Consider the following 23,657-nt stretch of genomic DNA (forward strand, 5'->3'; position numbering starts at 1 on the left):
ACAATAATATGAATGTGTTTAATACCACTGAGCTGTGCCCTTATAAATGGCTGGGGTGGTCAATTTTGTTATATTTTACCACAGTCTTAAGAGTTGGAAGAACAAAACAATGCTATAAGTTTCTCTACCTGAGGTTGTGGCTTATAAAATTCATACCCCTGACGACGGATAAAAACTGAAGTGGAGCTAGGGTGAATAGAGGGTGGGTTCAGGGGAGAGATGGAAAGATTGCTCAGGTAGAGCACCAGGAGATGGAGGTGGGAAGGTGTGGATGCTGCTGTTTGCTTGGCGTCATCCTGGGCAACACCTCAAAACCAGGTACAACCCTCTCAGTTACACACACACACCGCCTTTAGCATCCTGCAATCCCATCTCCCAACCTGAAGGAATTACCTGACGGTTGGAATCTATACTCTTCTCTCAAGCAAAGATTCCCACAAAGTTCAAGGAAGAGAACGCTGAGTAAGATAATTTTATTTTGCAAGGCAAGGGGTTATGTGAGACCCAACTGTATTCTATCTGAAGCATTAAAAGCCAATTGTAGTAAATGCATCTTACTTATGTTCAATGCTGGCCAGAGGAGCTATTCTGCTTCCTTTAGAAGTTATGTTTTTTATTGTGGCTTGTGGTAACCATGTAACATGCAAGAGCAGCGGTTTTCAGGAAGAAACTATGCCTTTTAGCTTTTGCCTCAAATCACCAGAAAACTCGAACTGTCTCATTAAACATCCCATAAATGCTGACAGAAAAAAGAGTATTTATTATCACATGAAATTGTCTATGCCTTCAGACTGCAATTCCTGTATAGTCAGATGGTGACCATGCACATCCTTCTGGATGAATGAAAACTTGGAAAGCAGAGAAAGCTGCTTGGGTCCTGGCTGGCTGGCTCTCCCTTCAGCTTGCTCCCCCCGGGAGCCCTTGGCATCTCCTTCTGCGTTTTCTGGTATGTGTTGGAGGCTTCTCACATCTTGGAGAGCCTGATGTCATAAGTAACCATGTTCAAGTTGTCCCAGGCGAAGAGCTTCTTCTCCAGGGGGTTGTAGTCAATCATGCTGCTGTACTTGTAGCGGTTCTTGAATGGGATGGTCAGGGTCTTGCTGATACCTGTGCCTGTGTCATAAGCAAAGTTGACGGTAGCATCTGCTGAGGAGTAACTGCTGACAGTGTACAAGGTGCCACAGATGATGAAGGCATTGGCGACTGACTGCTTACGGATGTTGGTCTCCCAGGTTTGTTCGAGTTCCAGATTCTCTGGATTCAGTTTGGAGAGGACAATGGCACCTTTTGTCTCGTCAGTGCTGTAAATGACCCAGAGGCCTGACTCATCCACAGCCATGTCAATGTCTGTGTAGCCACCCCAGCTATATGGGAACTGTCCATGGTAGCCAGCTCCAGGGATTTCCTTCTCAGCCTTCACTGTCTCGGTATTCAGCTCATATCTTATGACAGTTCTGGACTCAGCGCCCTGGAAATAGAGGCTCCCTGCATACACTACAGCGCCCGTGCTTTCCAGTGGCCTGGGAAGTACGTGAACCTTAGAAGGGTAGCCCTGCATAAACTGGCTGATGAGGTCATACTCAAAAACCTGACGGACATCTGTGCCAACTGTGTCGATTCTCCACGTGGTCTCCTGGGTGTAGGGGTAGGTGGGCTTGGGGTCTCGCATCCACACACCATACTTGCCAGTAATTGTTTCTGCTGTTCTCAGTGTGAGAGGCTCTCCTACCCAAACTAGTTCTCCGCATCCTGGTGAATTCAGAAAAGAACACAAAGCACCACTTATGCACAATCTTTCCAAGCACAAGACAGTGACCATTAGGAAGCTTGGCAGAGCCGGTAGACGTGAGAGCCCTGGAGACAGATCGTCTGGGTTTAAAGCCGGGCTCTGCCACCCACTGGCTGTGTGAATTTCAGCAAGTTACTTAGCTCTCTACACTTCAGTTATCCCATTTGTAAAAAGGGGATACTAATAGTGTTTTGGGTAGTAGGGTTGTTGTAAATTTTATATGTAATTCTATATGTTAAGTGCTGGTATAGAGTAAACATATGGTAAATGCTATGTGACCAATCTGTGATTCATGTTATTGACAGTTATTGCTAGCACTGAGGGCCATGCTTGGGAGTGGGAGCTATAAAATATTTAAAGTACAATCCACTCAGTATCAGTTATAAAGATGAAAGTTGCACAGAGGGGCTCAATTGCATCTGTAATATTCTATTTAAGCTGGCAGGGACTCATGGGTGTTCATTGTATTACTTATTGGGACTTTCATGCCTGGTTTATTTCATTACTATAAGGTAGGAGAGAGAAAAATCAACTCATAAGAATAATCTCCATACAACAAAGTTTCTCAAGCCCTATCTGATGAGTCACATGTTTCATGCATCATTTTAATATAATAAACATGAAAATAATTATTTTTTGAGACAGAGTCTTGCCCTGTTACCTAGGCTGAGTACAGTGGTGCGATCACAGTGCACTGCAGCCTCAACCTCCCAGGCTCAAGCAATCCTCCCACCTCAGCCTCCTGAGTTGCTGGGACTACAGGTGCCTGCCACCATGCCTGGCTAATTTGGTTTAGAAAATAATTTATTAAATGTAGTGAAGAGACAGTTGAAAATGTAGTTAGCAGAATCACAACAGATTCCTGTCCTTTTTTTTTTTTTTGAGATGGAGTCTCACTCTGTCACCCAGGCTAGAGGGCAATGGTGTGATCTTGGCTCACTGCAACCTCTGCCTCCTGGGTTCAAGCAATTCTCCTGCCTCAGCCTCCCAAGTAGCTGAGATTACAGGTGTATACCACCACATTCAGCTAATTTTTGCATTTTTAGTAGAGATTTTTCTCTACTAAACATTTTTCACCATGTTGGCCAGGCTGATCTTGAACTCCTGACCTCAAGTTATCCTACCACCTCAGCCTCCCAGAGTGCGTAATTTACAGTGGCTTACAGGCTTGAGCCACTGTGCCTGGCCCAGATTTCTGTACTTTTAATGGGCACCTTTGGTTTCCTCATAGAAAGTAGAAACACTTTGCTGCTCATATCTCAGAGAACCATGTTTTAAATATTTTATAACCCCTACCTGCATGCATGCCCTTCAGTGCTAGTAATAATTGTCAATAACATAGATAGTCAAAGTTTCTGGAAACTATAGTGTTAGTCATAAAGTTGGACTTTCAGGGAACTCTTTGGAGAGAGCCAAACGGTACTTTTCCTAAGTGGGCAAAGTTCAGAAAACATACTGTTAGTAACAGAGTGTGGCTGAGATGGTGCTTGGTGTACACCTGTCCTTAAAATAAAGATATGAAGGTGCTACTGAAAATGTAATTTCTCAGGTGCACTTAATTCTACATGGCCATCAAGTGGGTGAAATTAACACATCTCTTATCTTCCCCTATGCAGCCCAGCCAACGCAGCCCAGCCCAGCCTTCCAAGTGCGGGTGATAGGATATAGGGCTTTGCTGGGGAAAGGCTGACTCCCGCAGACCTGCTCTGACAAGGGAGCAGAGAGACGGAGAATTCTGTTCTTCTCCTCCTCTCCTCCCTCTGCTCCCAGGGAAGTTACTTGTTTCCCCTTGGGCGGGCATTTACCCTGTACTGATTCTCTGAACACAGCACTAGACATGAATGAAGACCACGTGGGCACAAAAGGGAAGAACCCTAGCTTCATACCGTTGGCTCTCTCTCCACTTCTGAGATGGCCAGATGGGCTCTCCTTCAAAATTCGGGAAGCAGGAACCTCAGTTAGCTCAGACTTCAGTTCCTGGAAGGCCAAAGTGTCCAAATTCCATGTAGAAACTGCATTAAAAGAAAGAGACAAAATTTACTGTGAGAAAAAATGGCCCAAAGATTGACTATGTTGAGGATGACATTTAAATAGGCTCCCGGCCGGGCACGGTGGCTCATGCCTGTAATCCCAACACTTTGGGAGGCCGAGGTGGACAGATCACCTGAGGCCAGGAGTTTGAGACCAGCCTGGCCAACATGGTGAAATCCTGTCTCTACTAACAATACAAAAAAATTAGCTGGGCGTGGTGGTAATCCCGGCTTCTTGGGAGGCTGAGGCAGGAGAATCGCTTGAAGCCGAGGGGCAGAGGTTGCAGTGAGCTGAGACTGCACCATTGTACTCCAACCTGGGCAACAAGAACAAAACTTTGTCTCAAAAACAAATAAATGGGCTGGGCACAGTGACTTACACCTGTAATCCCAGCACTTGGGAAGGGAGGCTGAGGTGGGAAGGTCACCTGAGGTCAGGAGTTTGAGACCAGTCTGATCAACATGGAGAAGCCCTGTCTTTACTAAAAATACAAAATTAGCTGGTGTGTTGGCGCGTGCCTGTAGTCCCAGCTGCTCGGGAGGCTGAGGCAGGAGAATTGCTTGAACTCAGGAGGTGGAGGTTGCGGTGAGCCAAGATCGCACCATTGCACTCCAGCCTGGGCAACAAGAGTGAAACTCCATCCCGAAATAAATAAACAAAATAAATAGGCTCCCAAATATACGGTGTTTGAGATTTGATTTTAAATAAGGCCTGGGGGTAGAGTGGGGGTCAGCGAAGGGACGGTAAAACGTGACTGACCGTGCTGATAACGGTTGGGCCTGAGTGACGGCTACATTGGGGTTCGCTGTAGTCTCTCTACTTTTGTGAATGTTTGAACAATTCCATAATTTAAAACCTCATAAATAATAAATTGTATAGCAATGTGCCTACCTTAGAGTAGGGTATTCAAAATCAAATAAGATTTTAATTAATTTCCACTAGAAGGACTGACTTGTGAATAGGTGAGTTGTAATTTCAGGAATTTTGAGACAGTCCTCAGCATCTTCTTAGATGTCTGAATTTCAGCAACTAAAATTTCATGAGAAATGATCTGGGCATGGTGATACTTGGGAGGCTGATGTAGGAGGATTGCTTGAGCCCAGGAGTTCCAGGCTGCAGGGAGCTATGATCCTGCCACTGCACTCCAGCTTGGGTGACAGAGCAAGGCCCGATCCCGGTCCACCCCCACAAAAAAAAAGCCAGGTGCAGTGGCTCATGCCTGTAACCCTAGCACTTTGGGAAGCCGAGGTGGGTGGATCACTTGAGGCCAGGAGTTCAAGACAAGCCTGGCCAACATGGTGAAACCCCCATCTCTACTAAAAATACAAATATTAGCCGGGTGTGGTGGCACATGCCTGTAGTCCCAGATACTTAGGAGGCTGAAGATCGCTTGAACCCAGGAGGCAGAGGTTGCAGTGAGCAGGGATCATGCAACTGCACTCCAGCCTGGGTGACAGAGTGAGAGTCTGTTTCAAAAAAAAAAAAGAAAGAATTTAACTGTGGCCAGCCACAGTGGCTCATGTCTGTAACTCCAGCACTTTGGGAGGCCGAGACAGAAGGAGTACTTGAGCCCAGGAGTTCAAGACCAGCTTGAGCAACATAGGGAGACCCCTTCTCTTAAAAAGAAAAGATAAAAATTTACTGAATGACTTATTCCCTTGTTAGATGCAAATATTATAAGTAACATATTAAGTTTGCACTTTCAGTAGAAATATTCTGCCTGATTCCTTTCTAAGACGAGTTTTGCATAACAGAGAGGGAGTGTGTGCAGAGTTTCTTTCAGAGTTTATGCGAGTAGGTGAGCCGTACAGAAGGGAAGCGGGTGGGCAGCACCGGGTAGACAGTAAGTGATCACAGTGTGCCACATGCCTCTACTCTTGCGTAGGATTCTGATCTTACAGCAGTTCTTGAACAGCCACAAGGAACAGGCTTGGTTGTTTTAAAATGCAGTTTAGTCAGGCGCCGTGGCTCACACCTGTAACCCCAGCACTTTGGGAGGCCAAGGTAGGCAGATCGTTGGAGCCCAATAGTTCGAGACAAGCCTGGGCAACATGGTGAAACCCCATCTCTACTAAAAATACAGAAAGTTAGCCAGGTGTGGTGATGTGCACCTGCAGTCCCAGCTACTTGGGAGGCTGAGTGGGGAGGATCACTTGAACCCGGGAGGTCAAGGCTGTGGTGAGCGGTGATCGCGCCACTGCACTCCAGCCCTGGTATAGAGTGAGACCCTGTCCACCCCTCCAACCCTACAAAAAAACCCATCACACACACACACAAACGAATAAAATGCAGGTTTGATGATTATTCAGGTATGGCCAGGCCAGCATCCCAGGAGGCAATTGTCATTGAAAAGCAAGTTAAAGCAAAACTAAGGAGACAGTAAAACGATCAGCTGCTGTCGGGGTGAGGAAGCGATGGCTAAGTGAGGCACAGAGGATTTTCAGGGCAATGAATACCGTATATGATACTACAGTGGTGGACACATGTCACTATGCATTTGCCCAAACCCGTAGAATGCGTAACACCCAAAATGAACCCTAACTAAAACTGTGGACGTGGGTGATGTGCCTGCTGATGCAGGATCATCAGTCGTAACAAATGTACTGCTCTGGCGGGAGGTGGTAACGGGACGGCCGTGCATGTGTCGGGGCCGGTAGTATCTGGGAACTCGCTGTACTTTGTCTCAGTTTTGCTGTGAACATAAAACTGCTCTAAAATCATTTTTACAAGTTGTCATACTCACAGATCCCAAGAGGCAGGGGGCACAGTAAGCCCAGGAGGTCACCTGGGCAAGCACCAGGTTTCCTCCAGAGGAAGAGGGAGCCAGAGAAAAATGTGGGAAAGAGCCTTTATTCTTTCCATGGGAAGGGAAGGGGAGGCAGGGTAAGCAGGTTTAGGATTGGGGAGTGTGAATAATTTCAGCAGGCTCTGGGGCCATAGGAGCTATCTCTAATTGTCTGGTACCAGGCCCTGGGGTGATCAGGTCAGAGGGATAATAGCCTTGAGTTTGAGCCTGACGGAGGAGGTGGCCGGGTGTGAGCTCTGGATTGGTTGGTTTGCATCTGAAAGCTGCGCTCCCAGGCGAGTCCTTTGCTCTCTGGAGGAAACGGCTACCCCTGGGAGAGACAGTCCCTCCAGTGTTTGTTTGCAAGGCCCAGAGAGCAAAGCACCAGAATAAAAAGACGTGCTTAATACACTGGGCTTTTCTCTTGCTGAACCTCTGAGTCACTTCTCTGCCCTTTGAGCAACTTGGTTCCCCGCTCAGGATTCTCAGGTGTTCAGGACGGCGGGAGGAAAGTCATCCCATCACCTGAGGCCTGGGTGCCTACGCAGCTGAGAGGGGCCGGAAGGCGTGTTCTGCCTTTTATCATTTGTTTTTTCAACTCTAAAATCTAAATTTACATTTCAGGCAGAGAGAATCACCACAGAACTCTTAACCCTTTGGTTGTGCCACATTTCATCAAAGCCACATGTTAGTTACATGTTCACATCTCTGCAATCAGGGGCCTTGTCTGAGTTGCTGGGGTTCAGCTTCAACAAATTATAGTACCAGAAAAAATTTCTCCCTGGAAGGAGCTGAAGAGAATGCTCCGCTAGCTCTCAGGTGCGGGCTGGGCCAGACAGCCCTGCTGCCCACACTGAGCCAGCTCAGCAGCTGCCCACCCTGATCCCAGCTGCCCACCCTGATCCCAGCTGCCCACCCTGATCCCAGCTGCCCACCCTGATCCCAGCTGCACACCCTGATCCCAGCTGCCCACCCTGATCCCAGCTGCCCTTCTCTCCTCCTCTCCACCCCTGCCTGTGTGTGGCTACAGCTTTTCAACAGCCTCCCTAAGTGGAATGCCCTGGAGGTGAGTGGGTCCTCCATCTCTGGGATATCCCTCAGTCTAGAGTGGACCATGCGAGTAGTTAAAACCTGTAAGCTGGCCAGGAGCAGTGTCTCATGCCTGTAAACCCAGCACTTTGGGAGGCCGAGGTGGGAGGACTGCTTGAGGCCAGGAGTTTGGGACCAGCCTGGGCAACATAGTGAGACCTCATCTCTACAGAAAATTAAAAAGTCAGCTGGGTGTGGTGGTGCAGCCTGTGGTCTCAGCTACTTGGGAGGCTGAGGCAGGAGGATGGCTCTTGAGCCCAAGAGGGCAAGGCTGCAGTGAGCCATGGTCATGTCCCTGCACTCCAGCCTGGGTGACAGAGTGAGACCCTGTCTTTTAAAAAAAATTTTACAAAGGAAGACTCATAAGCCAAAATGTATAGGCAACTGAGGACATCCTCAGTGTGAATTCCAAACTCCAGAGGCAACTGGGAGTACCCCCTGGGACACGGCAGGCCTTCGTGATCCATAGCCTCAAATCCAGAGCTGTTTATCCATCCTTTCAGTCAGCATCGCTGGAGCACCTATTGAGTGCAAGGCTGTGCTAGGTGCTCAAGATAAAAGGTGACTAATAGGCTGTTCTGTGTTTAAAAAAAAAAAGACAGCACTTTGGGAGGCCGAGGCGGGTGGATCACGAGGGCTCAGGAGATCGAGACCAACCTAGCTAACACAGTGAAACCCCGTCTCTACTAAAAATACAAAATATGAGCCGGGCATGGTGGCGGGTGTCTGTAGTCCCAGCTACTCAGGAGGCTGAGGCAGGAAAATCGCTTGAACCCCGGAGGTGGAGGTTACAGTGAGCTGAGATCACACGACTGTACTCCAGCCTGGGTGACAGAGTGAGACTCCGTCTCAAAAAAAAAAAATAAGACAAAATTGGTCCATGCCCTTAAGGAAATCATAATCTGGCAATGTCCTCATAGCTCAGAAGGAAAATGGGTTTATTCCAGGTTGCTGTGGAAACCAGAGTCTCTTAGACAATCTGAATGGCTCCTGGAGAGTCATTTTTTTTGTTTTGTTCCTTGCCTCTCCTTCTCCCTATCTGAGGTTCTGTCGGGGGTGAGGGAACTCCTTTGTTCTTCATTCTAAAGGCTACATTAGCCTAGGAGGGTATCTGGGGCACAGACTGATTCACTAGGTCGAATGGAGGTTCCCTAGACCGACCTGAGACCGGCACCAGCTGCTTCCCTTCTCCCCCGTGCAGGCGACCACACACCTCTGGCAGGGACTTGGTGCTGCCCACGGGGCAGAGGGACAGGATGCCCGAGGTTCCCTGCTCTTCTGTGCTGCCAGGGAGAGGTAAGAGAGAGTGACCCCCTTCCTGTACACAGCGTGGCAGAACCATCTGTAACCTCCCTCTCTGCTGCCGTCTCGTCCATTGCCACGGCTTCTCTCTTAGGCCCGGAACACACACTCAGGCTGTCAGGAGCAGCCCGCCGCTGCCTGGCCTCCCAGCCTCCTGCAGTGTGCGGAGGCCCACGCGGTGTGGCAAACTCTTGCCGGGACTTTCAAAATCCGGACATTAAGCAGGTTCCTTGAGTGGAGCTGCTTTCCTTTCATCTGTACCTTTTCTTGGATCACTGCAGAGTCTGCCTCAGGACAATTCAAATTTCTTTTCTTTCATTGACTCAACTCTCAGAATATAAGAGTTGGTTTCAGGCGACGTGGGGTGAGAGAAATACCGCATGACATCCGTACAGAAAGTCTGGAGGATTCCCCCACCCTTGTCCCTGCACTTCGGCTATGCGACCCGTAGTTACCATGTGATGGTCCCTTAATCAATGTGTCAACACTAAAATTTCTCTGGAATGTTTCAAAATCACTAACATTTCATTCTGAACGTGGAAGAAAACCAAAAAGAGATTAGGAAAATATTAAGGGCTATATTGTGACAGATTGTTAACATTTTTAGGGGCTTTTTTTTTTTAGGTTTTTAAAAAAATATTAAATTCAGGTGAGCCACCCCTCCCTTGCATCTGGCCCCTTTAAACATACAAAATTAAGTATTTTATGCTGGTTATTTGATTTAGCAACTTACTGAGAAGAGACGTATACTAAGAAAAGTAGGGGTACATACCTGCCAGTCAGTGGGAAGAAAATTAAGAAAAGAAATGCCTGTTTTGCTACAGAAGGAAGGGAGAAGTGAAAATAAACACAGAAACGTCAGGCATTTTCACAGCTATTTTTTTTTTTTTTTTTTTTTGGTGAAACAAGATGACTTGTTGGCATTTATAGCTCTTTACTCATTTCAAGTAATTTTCATTTAATTTTAAAATGTGATCTGGTGCCTTCAGAATTTCAGAGAAATAGAGAAAGGCTTTAGGACTGCAGACCGCGTTTGGTAAAGTTTAACGATTGCCACTACTTAGTGAGTGTCTATTATGAGCCAGTACTGTGCTGGGTGCTTGCTACACCCTACTTTCAAATAATGGTCCTGAAAGTGAACATTAATATTCCCTTTTGCAAATGAGGAAAGGTTCAGAGAGGTTAAGTAATGTGCCCAAGGTCACACAGCTAAGTGGTGTGGCTGGGTCTTGAACCCATGTCTTCCAAGGCCATGGCAGCTGTGCACTCTTCTATGCTGTGCTGAAGAGGTGTGTGAGTTATAAATGTATTGCATCTCAGAGCTGAACGCACCCTTCCACGTATGCTGTCTGAACAAGAACTTTAAAGTGAGCACCATGTTGAACTATCCCAGTAGAGGGCGCTGGAGGGACATCGTGGGAGGAAGAAGGTCTGTATGTAGTTCCCCTGTCCTGCGTCCATAGGCCACCGGTGTGACTGTGAGGACATTTGGTGGAGAGTCCGGCCCCAGCCATGGACCCAGAGCAAAGTTCTTTCGTGACCTCACAGCCACAACCTGGTCATAACCTTTCCACAGCCCTCTCTACAAGGAACCCGGAGTCCCTGCATAGGGCCCTCAGCGCTCGGAGGCTGCCTCCTGCCTGTGCCTGCCCCGACTCCCACCATGCCCCTGCCACACGTTGCTGGTTGCCCTCCTCACCTGCGCTGGGAGGTGGCCGACTGCAGCTGCAGGCCAGCTCGGGCCTGCGCACATCAGCTGCCTTCTCTGCTAGCTGATGTGCTGAACCTCACCTCCCCGTTCCAAACTTGTCCTGGGTCCAGCACCCTCCCGGCACCCTCCCTCAGCCCTAGGTGCCTATGACGCTCACTTCCATCTATAGTAGATCTTTCATCATGGTAATTCTTTTTCTTTTCTTTCATTTTTTTTTTTTTTTTTTAAGGCAGAGTTTCCCTCTTGTTGCCCAGGCTGGAATGCAACAGCATGATCTCAGCTCACTGCAACCTCCACCTTCCAGGTTCAAGCGATTCTCCTGCCTCAGCCTCCCGAGTAGCTGGGATTACAGGCATGTGCCACCACGCCCAGCTAATTTTGTATTTTTAGTAGAGACAGGGTTTCTCCACGTTGGTCAGGCTGGTCTTGAACTCCCGACCTCAGGTGATCTACCTGCCTCGACCTCCCGAAGTGCTGGGATTATAGGCATGAGCCATTGTGTCCGGCCCTCATCACAGTAATTCTTTAAAGTAAACTTCCCTGGCTTAACTCACTGTGTGGTTTCTATCTCCGAACTGGACCCAGATTGCTCCTGGAGGCTTTAAAAGAGCTTCAAAGATGCTGCTCAGTACTTCAGGGGGTGACCCACTCCTGGGGCTGAGCTCAGGTCCTAATGAGCTAACTCTCAGCTCCTGGGCTGTGCATCCCATCCTCTTATTAGTTCTTCCACCCTCATTGGCAAAGAAGAGGCAGCAAAGGTGACTGGCTGGTACCAAGTTCCCTGCCGGGTCCCATCACAGCCCTTACGGCTCTGAGCAAGGAGCCCTTCAGCTTGTGCTTTGCAGGAGCCCCTCCTCATTGCATTAGCTGGAATAAACATGAACCACAATAAAACATAATGTCAGGGAATGGCTTCCAGGATGACTGCGAGGCCAGTTCCCCGTTGGCAGGGGGGATGGTTAAATTATGAGCCTGCTGGCTTCTTCTAGGTCATGTCAGCCAGGAGCATCTGGCAATGGTCAGCCTCCAGGAACAGAGCCATCTGGCATGAGGATGGAAGCCCAGAATAGAGGATGCAAGACCCAAAGGGAGGGAAGCAGTCTCGTGAAGGGGCCTGGACTATGCCAGGAGTTGTAGCTCCTAGTTCAGCTCTGCCATGTCCTAGCTGTGTGACTTTGGGCAAATGACTCCACCTCTCTGAGACTCAGTATCCTGAGCCAAGTTATTTGGATGATTACATAAGTAACCATAAATGAAGTGGTCCTCAATAAAGATGTGTCAACACTAAAATTTCTCTGGAATGTTTCAAAATCACTAACATTTCATTGTGAATGTGGAGAAAAACCAAAAAGAGATTGTGAAAATATTAAGGACTGTATTGTGTCAGATAGTTAGCATTTTTAGACTTTTAATTTTTTAGGGTTTTTTTTTTTTTTTTTTTTTGATACGGAGTCTCACTCTGTCACCTGGGCTGGAGTGCAGTGGTGAGATCTCAGCTCACTGCAGCCTCCGCCTCCTAGGTTCAAGCAATTCTTCTGCCTCAGCCTCCCAAGTAGCTGGGACTACAGGTGCGTGCCACCACACCCAGCTAATTTTTGTATTTTTAGTAGAGGTGGGGTTTCATCATATTGACTGTGCTGATCTCAAACTCCTGACCTCGTTATCTATCTGCCTTGGCCTCCCAAAGTACTGGGATTACAGGCGTGAGCTGTCACGCCCAGCCGATTTTTTACAAGTTTTTAAAAATATTAAATTCAGTCCTTCTGTGGTTTAAAGGTTCATGTCTATTACAAAATTCTGGAAATGTTCTCTCTGCTCTCACTTCTTTATAGACTTGCATTTTAGAGACCTCAACCTGGAAACTGAATTTATTAACTCATTTGCCTAAGTCTATAGGCAAATGACATTGTCATAATTTTCATAGATATTTTCTATCACTGAAAAGTACAGTCCATATTACATAAATGAAGGGAATGAAGAAAAACAAGCTATGCTTACATATCTACAGGTTGTGAGAAACATCTTAGGAAAATGAAGACTAGCTAATAGACTACTGTCCTGAGTACTGCTCTAACTCGTACTATCTCTAGAATCAATGTGTGTTATTCAAATGTTATGTACATGTTGATGTATTTATTACTGAATGATGCCTTAAAACAACAGTGGAACTCAAGTAAAAGAAGGCTTTGTAGTTATATTTTATTCACTGGGTTGTCACTGCTCAGTTCTGCACTGGGTGCTTCCCTGTGTTACTGCTAATTCGTATCATGACCCCCATGAGGGATTGTCATCTCTATCCTATTCTAGGTGAGGAAGCGGAACACGCAGCACTTGTGTTGAACACCTCTGGTTTCTCCTCCCCACCTTCCACTCGCATCCTTCCCACCTTTTTGCATCCATTGCTGAGGCAACCTGCCTCTTGCAAGTATCACCTGCGGGGACCTCCCCTCAGCCACCCTGACCCAGCTTCCCTGATTTTCTACATAGAAAGTCTACAAGAATGAGCCAGGTGTGGTGGCTCATGCCTGTAATCCCAGCACTTTGGGAGGTCAAGGTGGGTGGATACTTGAGGTCAGGAGTTCAAGACCAGCCTGGTCGATATGGTGAAACGCTGTCTCTACTGAAAAAAAAAAAAATCAAAAGTTAGCTGGGCATGGAATAATCCCAGCTTACTTGTGAGGCCGAGGCAGGAGAGTCGCTTGAACCCAGGAGGTGGAGGTTGCAGCAAGCCAAGGTCATGCCACTACACTCCAGCCTGGGGGACACAACAAGACTCCAACATGAAAAAAAAAAACAAGAACAAACCTTGTCCCCACATCTGAGTATCGTGGAAGTGCAATATAGTCCATGGGATAGTCCTTGGCCAACAGGGTATCAGATCCATGGGTAAACTCCCCTCTTCTGGGCCGTCTACACAGTCCCTCTGAAGGGCTTGGTGGGCTCGAGCTCCATTGCCCACTGTGGTGATCAGCTTGAGAAGGCCCCCACTTTGTGGCTTTCCTTCCTTCCCTGTCTCACTTCACACTCTCCGCTGTCCCCACTTCTCTTCCCTAGGATCATGGTCCATGTACACGAACCGCACACAAGCCCTCTTCCTGGCTCTGTTCAACGGGAGACCAGTCCCTGTTATTTAGCAGCGGCTGAGTAACAAAGCAGGCCTTCTCTTGTTACAGAAATAACTAACTCTAATTAATCTTCTGGTAAATTGTGTGTGTGTGTGTGTGTGTGTGTGTGTGTATTTATATATATGCATATATATATATATATTTGTTTGTTTTTTTTTTTTAGATGGAGTCTCACTCTGTTACCCAGGCTGGAGTGCAGTGGTGTGATGATCTTGGCTCACTGCAATCTCTGCCTCCCAGGTTCGAGCAATTCTCCTGCTTCAGCCTCTGGAGTAGCTGGATTACAGGTGCACGCCACCACATCTGGCTAATTTTTGTATTTTTAGTAGAGACTAAGTTTCACCATGTTGGCCAGGCTGTTCTCAAACTCCTGACCTCTGCCCACCTCGGCCTCCCAAAGTGCTGAGGTTACAGGTGTGAGCCACCACACCTGGCCAATTATATTTTATTCTACTTTTCAAAAACTATTATATATGCATAAAATTTATATATGTATATATATATATGAAACTTTCATATAAGCCAGAGTAGAAAAAGTTATATATAACATTGTAGTAATAGTTTTGTAGTAAAATATGTCACATTATATGTATGTATAACCAATGATTTCCATGATTATAAAAGGTTTTTTTTCTATATAACAACTATTAATACATGATCAAGGAAGTGGTGGTAGCAGTTTGAGCCGCAGGTGGAATACAGAAAGGCTGCCTTCTCAGGCCTTACCTTTGTCCACTCAGCCTCACTAAGCCTCTCTACCCAAACCTCTACACCTAGTTCTTGCCACTCCTGCAAAGAAGCACACCTAGACTTACATTCCAGCCTCCACAATGCCCCCTTTTCCCTAGATCTGGGGCCTTGAAGCAGATCTTTTGTTCCAAGCATTCCTGTACCTTTCTGTCTTTCACCTTTAGGGTCTATAAACCAGAGGTTGGCTGAAGGTCCTGAAAGTCACCGAACCTCATGGCTAGGCGTGGTGGCTCATGCCTGTAATCCCAGCACTTTGGGAGGCCAAGGCAGGCAGATCTCCTGAGGTCAGGAGTTTGAGACCAGCCTGACCAAAATGGTGAAACCCTGTCTCTACTAAAAATACAGAATTAACCAGGTGTGGTGGCACATGCCTGTAATCCCAGCTGCTTGGGAAGTTGAGGTAGGAGAATTGCTTGAACCCAGGAGGCGGAGGTTGCAGTGAGCCAAGATCATGCCATTGCACTCCAGTCTGGGCAACAAGAGCAAAACTCTGTCTCAAAAGAAAGAAAAAGAAAGAAAGTCACTGAACCTCAGAGGGAGAGGCCAGAATTCTAGCTTTGCCACTAACTGGTAGTGGCCATGGACTAGCTGAATAACCTCTCTGGACCTCAGTTTCCATATCTGCAAAAATGAGCCAGTGGTACCAGATGCTCGTTAGGTCCCTTTCCAGTTCCACATTCTTGTACTAACGTAATTTCCTGCTCATGAAAACCATTTACTACTAGAAAACAACTTCCATATCTGGTGTTCATTATAATGGGATGTTGCCCTTATTTCAAAAGTGGAGTAGATGGAAAGATCAAGAAGAAATATAAAATTAGGAAACACATCTAATAAATCCCCAAAGACTTGTTAAATGACTGCAAAAGAAAAAAAAGCCAAAATATTGCCTCTATTTTTGTACACACACACACACACACACACACACACGCACCCCGCCCACATACACACATGCAGTTTTTATTGTAAATGTAACTCCATTCAGTTAACAGCCTGAAGTAAGTAAGGCCTCATCACACTAATAGTAATGATGATTCTTTCAATTGTCTTCACGGATTCAAGTTCAAGTCTCAAGCTCTACCACTGACCAGCTGGGCAACCTTGGTCCTTTAGCACCTTAGGACTTCACTTTCCTTGGTTGTAAAATTCAGAATGGAATCTCTTCCAATTCTAACAATCTAGGATTTTTTTTAAAAAAAATCCTTTACATCTCATAGGTATTTCATGTGAACCCCACAAAAATTATTATTCACAGCAGGAATTTTCTTTGTCGTCTTATGGGCAAGAAATGAAGTTGCAGAGGGTTCAATAATTTGCCCAAGGTCATCCCCAGGGCCTGGCTCTTAGGTTTTCTAGCCCCATCCCTATGAAGAACTTGCCTTTCATGTAGAAGGCTTTTTTAGCAAACATTTTCTCATAATTTTAAAGGTTTTCAAGCCTGTAGAAAAGCTAAAAGAATAGTACAGTAAGCTCCCCATATACTTAGATTCACCAGTTTGTAATTCACCAGTTCTTAATATTTTGCCACAGTTGTCTTACCTTTCTCTCATTCTCTGTATATTTGCAGTCTTTCTTCAACCATTCGAAAGCAAATTGCAGACTTCCTGATGCCTCACCCCCGGGTACTTAAGCATGTCTCTCCTTAGAACAAGGATTTTCTCCTTCACAACCACAGTATCATTATCACACTAAGAAACTGAACATGAATACAGTAACATAATATAATAAGCAGCCTATATTCAAATTGCCTCAGTTATCCCAAACCTGTCCTTCATAGCCTTTTCTCCCCCTTGATGAAGACACCGATCAACACTCATGCACTACATTTGGTTAACACATTTTTTTAGTCTCTTTAATACAGAACAAGCCCTTCCCTACCCCTTTGTTCTTTCTTCTTTGACACTGACATCTTTGACCAGTCCAAACTAATTGTCCAACAGCTGGATTGCTTATTTCCTCATGATAGAAAACTTCCTCAACAGTGAATATTCAGGAGCACACTTTCACAAAAGGTGACACAAATATTATCTTCCCAGCTAATGAGAACAGTATTCCCCCTTCCCCCAACACACACACACACACACACACACACACACACTCACTCACCTTCAGGCAAGCAGGGACCAGGATGAACAGAAGAGCCTCTCAGTGAAAAAAAGCCACCTCAAGGATTTGTCTGGTGACTAAAAGCAGAGGTTCTCAGATTGGACTGAGCAAGGAAACAACATATCCAGGGAACTGAGCGAGGGCCACCTCTTTATTTTGCCAAGAAGAACATTTAAAAATAAACAAAGACTTACCACTTATTATCATGTCCTAAATCTATTGTAACTTCATAAATAAAGGGCATTTTACCACCAAAAGGTAAGAATAACAATCTCTGAGCAAAGGTTCAAAAAAAGGGGGTTTTTCAAAGAGTACAGTGGGCAACTTGCTACTGCTCATAGGCACGTACATCCCATCTCGTCCTTTTATTTCTCCTTTTGTGTGGACTGTGAAAACTTCGTCATGGAGGGGCACAAGAACTCAGAACCACTAATGTAAATGAAGCTCTCGGGAGCTAAATTACTGGTAATACCTGAAAGTAACTGCTGTGCCTGCCTTATTTCATCTGTCTTGTGCTAGATGTGCGGTCTCTGGGAGAAAGGGCAGGACGGGAGGCCTGGAGCTCCTGGAGCAGGTCGCTATGAGCCGTATCACCTGCTGAACTGAGAGTCCCTCCACCCCACATTCTTACCTTCTCTGGAGCCTAATGGCACATCCCGAGCAGTGTCTCGAGTCTGGGGACACTGGCCCCTTCTCAGCCTTGCTACCTCCTGGCTGCTGCTTTCCAACCTCCTGGCCAGATTCTCATTCTCTTGCCTCAGCCGCTTCTTCTCTTCCTCCAGAACTGACTTGTCTTGGAGGAGGTTACTGTAGGCAGTCTCCAACTCTCTGGTTTGGGTTTCCAGCTGGTCCCGCTGCTGCTTCAGGGTGCCCAGCTCCCTCTGCAGCCCGTCCTGGGTCTCCTGGGGCCTGGCAGCCTGGTCCAAGGACAGCTGGTGAATGAGGCTCTCCAGGGAGCTGAGCCGAGCTTTGGTGGCCTCCAGGTCTAAGCGCTGGGTGCTGCTGTCTCTCTGTAGGTTATGGATGACTGACGTGGCCTGGCCCTGCTCTGGGCAGCTGGATTCGTTGGGACTGGCCACACTGAAAATATACTGGCATCGGCCATTCCGGTCATTGGCTTTCCGGAGCTGAGCTGTCCTGGCCCCCACATCCCACACCAGGCAGGCCAGAAGCAGCAGCTGGACAGCTGGCATCTCGGGGCCAAAGCTGCAGCAACGTGCACAGAAGAACCTCAGTGCCGAGGCTGGGTGAGGCTTCCTCTGGAAAGCTCTCCTGTGCTGAGAGGTGTCCAGATGGGTGGCCTTGCTGGCTCATGCCTGAGCTCCAGAGAGGTTTATATATACTGGGGAGCCAGCCCTTTGTAGGGGGAGAGAAAGAGGTGGCCACGTGAGGCTGGGTGGGGCTGTGTACAGGGGGGTTGCCTTCACATTGCCAGCAAGATTCTTAGAAAATAACCTTCCAGAAGTCTGTTTGGAGTTTCTTTCAAAAAAGAACATCCCAATTTATTCACCCACACCCCAATAATAGTCCCTCTATCCCCACCTGGTTTTGCGCACACACACACACACACACACACACACGATACGTCCACTTTGTTTAACAGGACTACTGGTGTGCTGATTTGAACAAGGATATATTTCTGGTTTATATTTCCATCCACTCCTCAAAGTCACTGAGAACCTGCACTGTGCCAGGTACTATGCTAGGAACTCAGGATCCAGACAAGTCCTTTAGACACGTAGCAGGGACAGAGACCAATAACTGGCAGGCAGAATACAAGGACAGCACCCCACCAGGCTCCAGGGAGAGCATTCCTATAGAAGTGGCAGATTTCCTCCCTCACCCCTAGCTTTAAAACGACTGCGTATCTTTGGGAGAACTTTCTAATTTCAGTCTTGCATCTCAGGCACCAATGTCAATGTTAGCCTCTAAATCAGTTCTTCCTCTGTGTGTGTGCATGTGTCTGTGTGTCTGTGCATGCCATGAACCTCACTGGTGAAACTGGTGGAACCCTTCTCAGGAAGATGTTTTGAAATCTATAAAATATAGATTACAAAGGAAACAAATGATATTGAAATATAATTATCAAAATATTAAAATTTTAAAATAAATGCTTTATTAACATTAAAAACAAGATACAGGAGGAGGTCTACTTTCAAAGTAGTTTTGAGTGTAAGTGATATTTCACTTACAACATGTCTGCAACAACTGCAATGTAGTATAAAATGTCTGTGATTGCTATTGGTCATGACAAAACCACAGGTACTGTTATTACAACTTTGAGTTTATGGCTCTATTCACAATGGAATAAAGCATTAAATCTTGTTAGAAGGCAGTAAAAATAGAAATGTAATTGTTTCCCCATTCAAATGTACAGGCTTTCCGGACTGTAGGTTAATAATCCCTGCTTTACAGTAATAAACACAAAGAGAAAAAACTAAAAGCAAATGGCAGTAGCCAATAAATATACCCAAACGTTGGGAAGTAACTTGAAGCCACTTAAAAGAACGCTTGCATTTGAGCAACACTGGTTATGTTGTTAATACCAATGGTATTAACACAGCATTAACAGAGCAACACTGGTTATGTTGTCAATGCTTGTGAAGTAAATATTTCCGATCCGCCCTGGCAGACTCACCTCCAGAGTGGAGAAACACAGTTTACTCTAAAGATTCTATTCTTATTTGATTGGCTCTGAAGTTAAGCCTGCACTTGAGACATTTAGAAATGGGTGTCTGTTTACAGCTGACCAAAGGGTACTGTTCTCACTTTCTGAATCAGATGGTAAACATCGCCGAAACGATGTTTCAAAAAACCAATCATATAGTCAGCAAGAACTAGGCTTGAATCTGTCTGGCTTTACTCTTAGGAATGTTTTCTTTCTGTTAAACGGGATTGTCCTTGTGCTGCTAACTCCACGGAGGAAAGGGGTTCCCAATGAGGAGAAAGATAAGTATCTTCCAGCCTCCAGTTACTACCTTGTGACTTGCTCGGAATTACTCTGCTTGTAAAGGAAGAATACAGTGTTAGAAATTGGGTCTCTTGGCCTCCCTTGAATTGATTTCTTTTTCCCCACGATATAGCCCTGCCTCCTAGAATCCAGTATCAAGCAGCCTATAATCCCTGTGGTCAGTTCCCCTGCCCTTGAATGAATCTTTGTATTTTTTTGACCCATACTCTATTCCTCTTTTCCTTCTCCTCCCCTGCGCTGCGGGTCACTCCGTGCCGTCAGCAGTCACTGCTGAGCTGTGTGGGTGCTGGTCAGGGTGAAAAGTTGAACAATCTCTGGCATTTTCCACTTGCTTTGGCCCAGTTTCTGAATGCCAGGCAAAAGCTACCACCCGTTGGTCTCTGCATTTTTTCGGTTCTTGGCAAATGCCATTGTATATGCATAGGGAAAGAAAACGTGGCCGTTGGGTTCATTGAGCTTTCCTGAAGCATCGTGGCTCTCGGTCCTGGAGTCTGATGTGATCAGTGAGGACTGATGGAGTGCCCGTGTTCTGCCTGCTTCCTGTCCCCCTCCACCTCCACTGTGGCTCTGCCTCCTTCCTCTCTCAGCATCCCCCCTCACATAGAATCACAGGGAAATGTTCACAGAACACCAGAGCTACAAGGGTCTTTACAGCTGACAAGACTATGGCCAGGGAAGGAGAGATACTTGCCCTGGGTCGCATAGCAAACAAATGGCAGAACCAGAAAGAAAACTGATTCTCCTGATTCCAAGGTTTTCAACCATCTTGCATAAACCAAATCCACCGAAGGACTGAGTAGTTGCCCGGAAGACATGAAAGAAGACTCCAGTCACTTCTTCCATGAATGAATGGCCTACGAGATGAGATTGCTTCCTATATTCCCATTCATTAAAGGCCTTGCATGAAGGAAAACCCATGCATACCCTGGAGTTTTAACAGCTGACTTTATGAAACTGCATCCCTTCATGAAATAGACTTGTTTTCCTCCAGGCAGAAAAAGAAAAAGGCTCACAGGAAGCAACAGAAATCTCCCTGCCCCGTGAACAGCACTGAACATCTGGGCAGCTTCAGCCTTGCCCTTTTCACCTTCCTGCCTTTCAGCACCCGCTCAGCCCCAGCGTCCCCACTCCCTGCAGTCCCCACCTCCTGGAATTCTCCTGGACATGGAGGCCCCTTTTCCTCTGAGGAAACACTGTCCCCTCCAGATTCTCCGTTAGACTAGTTTCCATCTCCATTTCCTTTCTGGAGCCGGGAGCCAAGGAGTCTCCAGCTCAGATGAGCCAGGGCAATTCACAGGACGCGAGGCAGGCCAGCTGCAGCGCCGAAGCTGATGTTGGAGGAGGCGGCTTGGAAAGGCTCCGGCCTGGGGGCCTCCGGACACGATGGAGGCAGCAGGGGGCGCTAGGGAGGCGGCATTGTTAAGGGGCACAGCACGATTATTCAAGGTGGTGTTAATTTCCCTCCTTTCAGCACTAGGTTTAAGTTGGGTGGCTATTAATTTTCCTCTGCACGTCTTCCATGAGAAGCTGTCACCTCCACGAAGGTAGGGCAGTGACTGCTTTGCTCTGGTGTCAAAATTTATTTGCTCGATTAATTGTCAGTGAATGTCTTGGATGAATGAATGAGCCCCACAAAAATAGAAAGCAACAGAGCCTTAAAGAGTGAGGACTAAACAACCAGCGGCACAGGCTGGCAGGTTGCTCAGGACACGCAGGACTCCGGGTTCCTGCAGGGCTCTCCCAACTGGAGAGGAACCTTCACCTGGGGGTGTCAAGGAGTCTCTGGGGCACGCCCTCTTCCCCTACACACACACACACACACACAGAGAGAGAGAGAGAGAGAGAGAGAGAGATAGCCCCAAAGGAATTAGTTTATGTATACTTCTATTTCAGTAACAATGTGAAGGCTTACCGCAAAAGCATGGTGAATAAAATGGCAACTTAGCCTGAAAGTGAGTATGAGGGAAGGAAGTGATGAGGACAAGTGGCCTGGGACTGGGCAGGCAGCTTATAGCACCATTCCCCGTACTGGAAATCCCTGAAATTATCACAGCTTTTGTCTGTTTCCCTGTTGGTTTAGTAAATCATTCAAGTTATTCGTTATTGAACACCCACCCTCGGCCGGGCACAGTGGCTCACACCTGTAATCCCAGCACTTAGGGAGGCTGAGGTGGATGGATCACCTGAGGTCAGGAGTTCGAGACCAGTCTGACGAATATGGTGCAACCCCCATCTCTACTAACAATACAAAAATTAGCCTGGCATATGGCGTGCACCTGTAGTCCCAGCTACTTGGGAGGCTGAGACAGGAGAATTGCTTGAACCTGGGAGACAGAGGTTGCAGTGAGCTGAGATGTAGCGCGTACAGGTATGTGTAAGACACAGACCCCCATGCCCACAGAGCTTCTGGCTGTAACATTGTGATGCAGAACTCAACAGTGGAGTCTTCCCGTGGAGCAGGATAGGCTGCACAGGGGAGGTGGCATTTGTAATGGGACCTACTGAGATGACATGTTAACAATGGTTCAGGCACTTGGGTTGTAGATTTGGTTATAGGTCAGACACATCGGGCCCGTGTATGAGGGCCGTGACAGATCAGTCTGAAGAAGTTAGGCTGGGGAAATGGTGATTTCTAATGATTTCTAACCTATCTGAAACTGGGACACAGTATCCCTGTATGCCTGACTTTACAAAGTTGTTACCTATGTCTAAACTGGTTATGCATCGCATATTTGTTTCATACTTAAAATGGTTAAAATTCATGCTCTTTCAGGAGTTGCTTAAGGTTCCTCAAGAAAACTGGACTTCCTAAAGGCAAACACCACCTGGTCCCTGCAGAGGGGCACTGCTGCTCTGAAGACTCAATGTTCTAGTTGCCTTTTAACCATGTCTTTTGTTTCGCTCTCAGTTTTTCATTGTTCCCTTAAAAATCCAGGCTTAGCCCAGTCAATGTTTGTGTCCCTGGTATAGACAGGGAGATGTTATGAACATGCTCAATGCCTAATCACCGTGTTATTGAAGCTTTCTCAGTCCCCGTCTGCCTCCTGCATTTGGGGAATTTTGATTTTGCTGTTATTGTTATGTCCTTTGCTAGCTTGACCTTTCTGAACTTGCCTCCCCAGAGCGATGCCATCTGGTTTTTAAAATAATAATCCACTTTGGGATCCGATCAGATCATGCTTTTGATGTTTTTCCCATTTTTCCATCAAGCTCACATGGAAGTCTCTTCCCAAGGAACAAATATTTAATTACCAATTTGGAAACGTCTTTTTTCTGAGCTGTTTTTCTTATTCATTGACTTTGGTTCTCATCATTTTTTCCTGAAATTAAAAACAAAGGGAAAAGTTTATTTTTCATTATTATTTGCTCCCCTGACATTTTTCCCTTGGACAAGTGCCCATCTCATTCCTGTTTCTTAGCCTCTGTTGGATGGATTTACCATATTGGATGTGATGTTTCCTGAGAATAGCTTCTGACAGGAGCGACATCTGTCACTAAAACAAGAGCAGACGCAGCCTGGACACTTTGCTAACATGGATACTCCTTCTTCCTGATTCTTTATCGTCCTGCCGCAGACATACATCCAAACGGAGGTTACACAGTTTATAGGACATTTTCACATTGCTTATCTCATTTAATTTCACAATAGTTCTGATGTAAACTGACCCAAGATCAGAATTCTTCCTTTACAGATGGAGAAACTGGATCAGAATAATTCACTGATTTATATAAGGTCACATAGATCGTCCACATAGCTATATGTGTGTGTTTGGTACTGTGTGTGTGTGTGTGTATAGGTATATACACAACTATATATATGTGTATCTATACATACACACACACACATATATACTATATATATGACTATACATATGCATATATGTATATAGAGAGAGTCAACCTAAAATGAGCTACAGAGTGACCAACCAACTCCCCAAAACAAAGCGTTTACTCAGGAATAGCGAGGGATTACGTCGGGATATGTGTGTGCTATGACA

General features: G+C 46.4%; 1 protein-coding gene across 1 annotated transcript; it reads right to left on the reverse strand.

Annotated features, from left to right (window-relative positions):
- Window positions 1–458: 458 nt before the first annotated feature.
- On the reverse strand, window positions 459–18,016 carry MYOC (myocilin). The gene is made up of 3 exons (XM_021668074.2): window positions 17,320–18,016; window positions 3,676–3,801; window positions 459–1,749 (listed from the first exon to the last, which is right to left on the reverse strand). The coding sequence occupies exons 1-3, from the start codon at window positions 17,879–17,881 to the stop codon at window positions 965–967; spliced, it is 1,473 nt and encodes a 490-aa protein (XP_021523749.2). The 5' UTR covers window positions 17,882–18,016; the 3' UTR covers window positions 459–964.
- Between the last annotated feature and the right edge of the window lie 5,641 nt (window positions 18,017–23,657).

The sequence above is a fragment of the Aotus nancymaae genome, unplaced genomic scaffold (genome assembly GCF_030222135.1).
Source record: "Aotus nancymaae isolate 86718 unplaced genomic scaffold, 86718_ANA_hifiasm-v0.15.2.pri h1tg000108l, whole genome shotgun sequence".
Lineage (NCBI taxonomy): Eukaryota > Metazoa > Chordata > Mammalia > Primates > Aotidae > Aotus > Aotus nancymaae.